This window comes from Glycine soja, chromosome 9, assembly GCF_004193775.1.
Source record: "Glycine soja cultivar W05 chromosome 9, ASM419377v2, whole genome shotgun sequence".
Taxonomy (NCBI): domain Eukaryota; kingdom Viridiplantae; phylum Streptophyta; class Magnoliopsida; order Fabales; family Fabaceae; genus Glycine; species Glycine soja.
The window spans coordinates 41,188,407-41,198,101 of NC_041010.1; the positions used below are offsets into that span (position 1 = coordinate 41,188,407).

General features: G+C 33.2%; 1 protein-coding gene across 1 annotated transcript; it reads left to right on the forward strand.

Moving 5' to 3' along the window:
• The first annotated feature begins 1,294 nt into the window (after nt 1-1,294).
• LOC114368946 (phosphoenolpyruvate carboxykinase (ATP)-like) lies at nt 1,295-9,172 on the forward strand. Its single transcript, XM_028326248.1, has 12 exons — nt 1,295-1,554; nt 3,163-3,344; nt 4,132-4,285; nt 4,448-4,532; nt 6,322-6,422; nt 6,698-6,996; nt 7,237-7,410; nt 7,533-7,598; nt 8,041-8,219; nt 8,322-8,491; nt 8,604-8,772; nt 8,862-9,172. The coding sequence occupies exons 1-12, from the start codon at nt 1,295-1,297 to the stop codon at nt 9,006-9,008; spliced, it is 1,986 nt and encodes a 661-aa protein (XP_028182049.1). The 3' UTR covers nt 9,009-9,172.
• Nucleotides 9,173-9,695: the final 523 nt, after the last annotated feature.

Here is a 9,695-nt window from a genome sequence, read left to right on the forward strand (position 1 = left end):
CTTAAATATGATAAATATTAATCATAGATACATTTTAAAATATGTTTATTGTTAAATTTCTATTATACCCTTAATGTATATTGTAAAATCTATTTATGAAACACTCACTAATTCTTCATTCAAGTGGATGCCATTTGGTTTAAATTAAATTTTGATATTTCAAAAGATATCACATTTGTTGGTAGCTAGAAAAAATTTATTATTTATAATATTTACTTTAAGTCATTTAATTTTATAGATAATTTTAAATACAATTCAAATTCATGTCATTATTAATTACTTTTATTATTTTTAATGGATCAGTTATTTATTAATAAGGGAATTAATTGCTTTTATGTAAAAGATAACAACTAATAAAATTATAAGAAAATTAAAAAAACAAAGAGAAAAAAATTAATTATCTATGATAGTTTTCAGACTTATTCCTTTTAATTTATATAGTTAATAAATGAATTATTTAACCTTTGAAATTTATATTTTAATTCTCAAAAGATTTTTGTTGTTAAAATTTTTTAACTAACTGAGTTAAAAAAAAATTTACCGTCATAAATTTTTTGAGAATTAAAAAATAAACTCTAAAACTAAAAAATTTACTTAGATACTAAAACAGATAAGTTTAAAAATTATTGAAATTAAATTAATAATAAAAAAAAAAGGTGTGTAGAGGAGGAGATGCGTGGAGAATGAGTGTATGCTACGGTGGATAGCAGGAGCACAGGATAGCTATCCATTCGTTGAGGACCTTATGCTTATACCTGACTCTGATTCCCGAATTCTTTTGGATTTGGAATTTTTCTCTTTTCGGAGCTTGACCGCAGAGGCCGTGGGGGATAGGATTTAACCATGGTCATCCTTAACCCTGGTTAAACATTTAAGTCTGGTCAAGGTAGGGTGGCACTGAAGCCTATAAAACGGACACCTCACCCTCGTAAATTTCTCATCACCAATTCGTTTCGTCTTCACCCTTACAACGCAACAACATAACGTTGCTAATTGCTTGCACTTCCTCCTATGGTTGCTTCCTTTGTTTCTCATTAGCTGTTTTGGTTTTTGTCTTAGTTCTACACCTTTCCTCATTTCCGCAGTAGCAACCTGCGAACCAATCTCTCTGGTTAGTCACAATTTTGTTTCTCTAGTTAGTTCCCTCGTGGACACCTACGTTGTTATTTGATGTTCATCACTAATATCATAGCCGTTACTTTGATCTTCAACCGTGCATGTATATGACGATAGAGTCAAATTATTTGTTGATGATTTGCTATGCATTAATTTGATTTTGGCAGAGAAAAAAAAAATGGCGTCGAACGGGAATGGCAGCGTTGCGAACGGGAACGGGACCGCTAGGAACGGACTGGCGAAGATTCAGACGCACAAGAAGCATAACGGAATTTGTCACGACGACAGCGGTCCGACCGTAAAGGCTCAAACCATTGATGAGCTTCACTCGCTGCAGAAGAAGAAATCCGCGCCCACCACTCCCGTTACGGGGTTTCAGGCTCCGTTCGCCACCCTCACCGAAGAAGAACGTCATAAGCAACAACTCCAGTCAATCAGGTATATAATACTTTTTCCTTTTCTTTAATTAACCAAGAAGGTATATAATATATTTCTTTGCCACGTTTATAAGTTATAACGTTTAGTAATAGTACTTGGTCTCTGTAAAATAAGGATGTGTTTGATCCGGAGCATCTTCAATAGTTTGAAATTTAATTAAATAATCTATTTTGAAATTTTTTATTTTATATTAATTCATCCTACAATGCTATATCATAAATAATTTATATATACATATATTTTATTTCAATAGTATAATTTTAAGTTATTTTTAAATGATAAAAAATATTTTTAACTCAGAAGCAACTGTTATTTGTTATTTATATGAACGATTGAAACTTAATTTTAACCAATTTAAAATGACATGTAAATCATCTTTATTATAAAAATTAAGTAAGGGTACGAAAAAATAAACAACTCATTTAATAATTAATGTTGAAAATGCTCAAAAAGAAAAGAAATAGAAAAAAGAGAAATATTTTTTTTAATTAATGTAGAGTATGAAAGATATGAAACTTATGTAATCAAAATTTCTATTCGAACTTATATTTCTCCGTCGAAACAAACGCAGCCTAAAAGGGAAAAAAAGAGCTGTGATATATTCTAAAAAAATTGTGTCTTTTTTTATTTCACATCGAACTGCACAAGATGACTGAAACGTGTTTTTCCTAAAATGTAACTAGTAAAAAAATGAACCTAAAAAACTATTAAAAAAATACAATTTCATAAAGATTTTTAATATTTTTGTCCACTAAAATATAGTACCATTTTAATAAATTGTTGAAGTTAAGCTTTACTTTTGGTAAAAGAACAAAAATATTTTTTTTTAAAATGGTTAGAAACACACTGTTTTTTTTATAGGAGTACTTTTTAATTGATTGAAATTTATTAAAAATGAAAAAAATTTGGGGTTGAATCTCATTTAATAACTCTATTAATTTTATAGTTTTTAATAAATTTAAATTAATTAAAAAGTGTATTTAAAAGAGTGTTCTTAATAGTATTTATGAAACTACATTTAATAAATCTTAATTATGATTACTTTTTATCTATCTATTTTGATTACAATATATTTTTTCCTCTTTATTTAGTTATAAAATTTGTTAATAGAAATAAATTTCTCATCAATTATTTACACTTAAACTATTGTGGAAATAGCAAAGTCAACACGGCTAAGCGGAAAATCCGTTTAAGGCAGAATTAGAAATAAATGTAAGGAGAAAGTGTAGTTGGGCCAGTGCATGTATTTTGGAGATCACTATATCCACGTGTAGTGTAAGTTTGTAACGCCTCGAGTAAGAAAGTAAGATGAATCAGACGGTGCCAAAGAGTTTGATCATATATTTGATGGAGTGGGACCCGATCAGCGTCAAATCTCGGGCCTTTCGCGGTTGAGGTTCTGCTGATGCAAGCACTTTAATACTTTCCCCATTTTGGCTTTAGCCCAGTTGGATTTTATTAGTCTGTATTTGAATATAATGAAAAATTTAAAAGAAAAGTTGCATTTGAAAATGAAACATTTCTTATGTTCAAAATATGAAATTGTTTATTTTTTTAAGCACTTTTTGTTTTTTTTTTTTAATGACGTTCACTTGTTTGTTGATACAGTGCATCCCTGGCATCACTGACTAGAGAAACTGGACCGAATCTGGTGAAGGGAGACCCAGCTCGGAAGTCAGATACCCAGAAGGTTACTCACGTGCACCACCATCATGTCAGTACTCCCACCATTGCTGTCAGCGACAGTGCTTTGAAATTTACTCATGTCCTCTACAATCTCTCCCCAGCTGGTACTCACTTTTTCTAAACCTTCATATCTTACCTTTTTATGATTATGATGATATGATTATGTGATTTTCTTCTATTATTCACATTACGGCCTTATAGTCTCCTTCGTATGTTACATCAGACTTGGTCGTGTTCTTCTTTCCAATTAACAAATTAAATTGAATTGATGTTTTTGATTGGTATGTTATCATTTAGAACGTGTGGTGTACGAAAATTAATTCAAATTAGACCAACACCGTCTGATAATGTATTTTTTTGAAGTAGTCAAGCATAACGTTTTATTGTATGTTTAATTTATTATTATTTATTATTGTTATTTAACTGTGTGTTGGTTTTGATCAAGGTCATATATAGGCATAGTTATCTAGATTCTAGAGAATTCAGTTTTTTTTAATAAGAAAAATATATCAAATTTTATGCTACTACAGATAAATATTTATATATTCGGAATTGGTTAAACATATGGTAAAGGCATATGTACCAGATAAAAAATTTGTGGTCGATTTTTGCATTCAAATACTAATTATTCCCACTACCGGTCTACTGCCGTCAACTTTTATTTTTACTGGTTTGTTTAATTTAATTGATTAAGAAGTCCCACGGTTTTGTGGCCGACAAAATTTTCACGAATTTCCTAATGAAAGGAACACTAAGCCCACTCTTCATGTGATGGACGTGACAAAATCCTATAATATCTTGGCTAATAGAAATTTTTATTTGACTAATGCATCCATATAATTAATTATTTGAAGTTTAGTTTATTTAATGGGGTTTGGATATTTGGTGCAGAACTTTATGAACAGGCGATTAAGTATGAGAAAGGATCGTTCATCAGTTCCACCGGAGCATTGGCAACACTTTCTGGGGCCAAGACGGGTCGCTCTCCAAGGGACAAGCGCGTCGTCAAGGATGATCTTACTAAGAACGACCTTTGGTGGGGAAAGTGAGTACTAAGTTTAAGCAACTACCAATTATATATGTGTAATAAACAATAATATTTGCGGCTTATATACCTCTGTCACGTTATTTTTTAGTTTTTATTTTTATTTGTCTTTATTTCTACTTGATGGCATGGCATTATATAGCCGAATTTTGTACTCCACAGGGGTTCTCCTAACATCGAGATGGACGAGCACAGTTTCATGGTGAACAGAGAAAGAGCTGTTGATTACTTGAACTCCTTGGACAAGGTAATTTCTCTCTTTTTGGATTGTTATATCATCCCTTCTTTTTATTGAAAAGAACATCTCAATAACTATCTTTGGAATATTAGTACATAATAAAAAAGTATTATCAATTCTTTAACTAATGTTTGTATTTAATTTCTTTACACTTATCAGCTTAAAAATTACACGGTAAACCAATCCGAAATCACGTAAATTTTTAATTTTTAAGACAATTCCAGAGAAGTTAACGAACTAATTATACATGATAATTAATTGGGATCCTTGGTTCCTATGGTAATTGTTATATGACAATGATCAATAAGAAATTGTGTTCGAGCCCGATATATGTCTATATATCATGTCAATAAAATAAAAAAACTGTTCATGACAATTGTAATTGAAAGACAGGCACCGGTGATTTTAAAACACTCGAAATTTTCATAGAAAAATGGGGTGATAATTTATAATTAATATTTATAAAGAATGGTCCATGAAAATTAGAGAGGATGGTGTATGTCATCTTTGGCTTTTAAGATGGTGACATGGGAATGGTGCTAAGGTTGTCTTTTGTCCAAGTGGGCGGGCGAGCGAAAAGTTGCATGGTTCCTTAGGTAACACGACACTGTCTTCAAGCGGAATTGGGTGATTGAATCGTGTTTTTATTTAGCGGTGCTTTGTATTTAGTATGGGTATGTATGGGTATTTTTCATTCTCTAAACAAAAGATATGCAATTGTGCATCCATTCTGTTGGGTCAGAAAATCATTACTCAGCCCCAGGATTCACGAACGAATAAGGATATATGCTTTTTCCTTTCACAATATAGAGCACTGAAGCCCGTGATGTGCCGTGGCTTGTCCTTTTATGTTAGTGAAGAGTTTACTAGAAAAGCATCCAGCTGTTTCTTCATATCTGTTATGCTATCGGCCCCCACGAAACACTGCTGTCTTTTATACAATTTGGCTGATTAGGGGCTTGGGTGGTGTTGGCTAGGACTAAGATAGAAATTCAACTTAAATAAATGTATTTAGGTTGGGTTAAGATGTTTTTTCAATGAATATGAACAAGTCCAACACATCACCATGCCATAGATTTTTTAAGTCTTTACGTATGAAAAAATATTAGTCCAGAGATATCCTTTCATTAAATAGATCTCAATATCAATTAATTGATCAGTTATGTTGGTTTGAGTCAGGTGATTAACATATTTTGAAAGTAATTATTATAAAATTTAACAAATTTAATTTAACCATATATGATAATTTGTGATTTGATTGATTGGATGATAGTCTAAAATAATATATACATTATTTATTCATTAAAACTTCTAAAAAAAGAATTCCATTTCACAGTAAAATAATTTTAAAAAATAAATATTTATGGTAATTGACTTAATTCGAATTAGATAAGCTTAAAAATTGAAATCCCGCACGTTACTGATTGAGGTTGTTGGGTTTGTACGAAATAAACAAAACTTAACTTTCTTCAGAGTGAATGAATCACTAGGATATGCCCAGCAGTGGATTACGTTCCCTGAATGATGGATGAGAGTTTTCAAGCAATTATTCTTTGCTTAGACAATAAAAATACTTTATTAATTTCATATCTGAGCTTATCTGGATGGAGATTCCAACCAATAGTGTTCTAATTAATAACAACGTACGTGATTTGCATGTCTAAGTCAATGGACAATTACCAATTTGTTGCTTAAACAACAAATATACTTTGTATCATGCATATCTGTTCTTATCTGGATGGCAATTCCTACAAGCAGTATTCTAAATAACAATAGCAAAAACATTGGTGATGTGCAGGTCTTCGTCAATGACCAATTCTTGAATTGGGACACAGAGAACAGAATCAAAGTCCGGATTGTATCTGCCAGAGCTTACCATTCATTGTTCATGCACAACATGTAAGTGAAAACTAAAGAATAATTTACCATTGGCAACAGTTCTAGTTGCAATTGTTTCTCTCTTCTCCCTTCCATCCATCCAGACAAAAAGGTATAAGGCCCCGCCAGATAAGTGCCCTATCGTTGAAAGCCTTAATTAATTAATTTATACATATAATGCTGTACATAATATACATATATACATCCCTGCTGAAAATGGAGGAAAAGGTTCCCCCCAAAATAGTACATGTTAGATTAGTTTAGTGTACAAAAGTGGATAACTGGGTGGGTGACAGGTGTATCCGCCCCACTCCTGAAGAGCTGGAGAATTTTGGTACTCCGGACTTCACTATATACAATGCTGGACAGTTCCCGTGTAATCGTTATACTCACTACATGACATCCTCCACTAGCATAGATCTTAATCTTGCTAGGAGGGAAATGGTCATCCTCGGCACACAATACGCCGGGGAAATGAAGAAGGGTCTTTTCAGTGTCATGCATTATCTCATGCCTAAGCGCCAAATCCTCTCCCTACACTCCGGATGCAATATGGGCAAAGATGGGGATGTGGCACTCTTCTTTGGACTCTCAGGTATAGTATCAGCCGATCACCGGTTGAAATCGGTATAATGTGGCTCCACACAGCTACCCTACCATATGTTCCTTCCCCTCTTACTACTACTCAGCCATACTCAATACTCCACTGCTTGTTAATTATCAACTATGTTGTATGCTTACACATGGATGTTTTGTGTTATGGCTACTTGTGTCTCCATTTTTCTACAATCCTAATGGATCCCTTTGTTCTCTTTTTTACTATTGTTTGTTTTAGGTACTGGGAAGACCACTCTTTCCACCGATCACAATAGGTATTTAATCGGAGATGATGAACACTGTTGGGGTGACAATGGTGTCTCCAACATTGAAGGTGGTTGCTATGCCAAATGCATTGACCTCTCACGGGAGAAAGAGCCAGATATTTGGAATGCAATCAGGTTTGGCACAGGTATTAATATTTGATCACCCCCTAATAAGAAATGCATTTTGACTTTTTATTTTTCTTTCTCTTGCTACCTCCTAATAAAAGATTCATTTTGATTTTTTATTTTTCTTTCAATTGATTGCCAGTGTTGGAAAATGTGGTGTTTGATGAGCATGATCGAGAAGTTGATTACTCTGACAAGTCAGTTACAGGTAATATAGTCTCTTGTTTAGAGGTTGACCCCAATTTTCATTGTGTTATGACATGGATAGTTCCAATTAAATTATTTGCTAGATAGCTGACATCAATAGGACTAAGCTGTGACTTGGTCTAGACAATGAACAGTTGTCCTCATACTTGCAAGATCTTATTGAGAAGCAACAGCTAACCTATTTTATAATGCAAGGTCAATTCTTAAAAATAAACCTCCTGATATACGCAAGAGATAAGGAAGGAATTAAATAAAGTCACAAGCATGTGACTGATAAAACAAGTAAATATGAACATTAATTTGTCTTTATAATCAAGCAAGAGGACAAAACTTGATGGGGATTTTTGGGGAGCTACGTGTAGATGCAGCTTTGTAATTATAATCATCCATTACAAGAGAACACTGCTGATAATTATATGATTGCATGGTAATTTTTATTGCAGAAAATACTCGTGCAGCTTATCCTATAGAGTACATTCCAAATGCAAAGTTACCTTGTGTTGGCCCTCACCCAAAGAATGTCATACTTTTGGCATGTGACGCATTTGGTGTACTCCCACCCGTTAGCAAGCTAAACCTGGCACAGACCATGTACCATTTCATCAGTGGATATACTGCTTTGGTAATGTTTCATATTAACTTAGCTTCATTCGTACTTACTATTTTTTAATCTTGCTTTGTTTCTTCTGTAATTCTAACCATCTTGTACTTGTAATAACTTTAGGTGGCTGGCACAGAAGAAGGTATTAAGGAGCCTCAGGCAACTTTTTCAGCTTGTTTTGGTGCAGCATTCATTATGCTACACCCTACAAAGTATGCAGCAATGCTTGCTGAAAAGATGCAGAAGCATGGTGCTACTGGATGGCTTGTTAACACTGGTTGGTCTGCTGGAAGGTATATAAATCTGTCATTGAAAATTGAGATAGAATTTCTCTCTAAATAGTATTGTAATTTGTACCCTACAAAATCTAGAACTCACCAAGTTCTTGCACATGTCAAACTGCAGCTATGGTAATGGAAGCCGTATTAAACTACAATACACAAGGAAAATCATTGATGCTATTCACTCCGGAAGTCTCCTGAATGCAGAGTACAAGAAGACTGAAATTTTTGGGCTTGAGATTCCCACCGAAGTGGAGGGTGTCCCTTCAGAAATTCTGGATCCTATGAACACTGTTAGTTATCCTAGAGCTCTCTACCTATTTTTTTTTCTATCCTTTGATATGGTATATTTGTTAACATTGGAGTTTTTGATGTATTGCAGTGGTCAAACAAAAAGGCCTACAAGGAGACACTATTGAAGTTGGCTGGATTGTTCAAGAACAATTTTGAAACCTTCACCAACTACAAGATTGGCAAGGGAAACAACAACCTGACAGAAGAGATTCTCGCAGCTGGTCCAATCTTTTGAGACAATGTTATGCAACATGTTGTGTGGTTGGGAATGTTAGGGTGGTAGATAAAATCTTTCCTTAGAATAAAATATTGTACCATTGGTTTGGTTGGGCTCAAAATGTCATTTCTAGTCTTCCTCCAAAAATGAAGTTTATTTTCTAGTCTTTACATTTTTCTTCACTTTGGCACCTCCTTAAGGGTTTTTAACATTTTATAGCATTTGTTGCAAGCCATACAATTATTCCCTTCTGCATCACATCACCATTCGTTGTCTGCCGTTGCCACTAGAATTATAATGCATACCGTTACCGGGCCTTGTCAACTTCGAACGATTCTGATGTGATTGTTATCAATGATTCAACTATGGAATCTTAGTATCTAATTGACGATTAACAAGAGAAGAGGGGGTGAACATTGGCTTTCAATTCAAGTTCGAAGTACAACGCGAATTATTTTATTCTGTTGCACTTTCTCAACAAACAAAACATAGGAGCAAAATGATTATCTAGTTTAATTTAGTGTAGGAAAAATTCTAAATCCTCCAACTTCTTACAAATTCTCCTACTACCCTTTTATAATAAATTTTATTATATTTTCAAGATATTAAATACATTTACTTTTTATTCAATACTTTTCATAAAAAAGTAGTAAAAGGATTTACAGGAGAATGAAATAGAAGGATAGATGGACAATTTCAATGCTA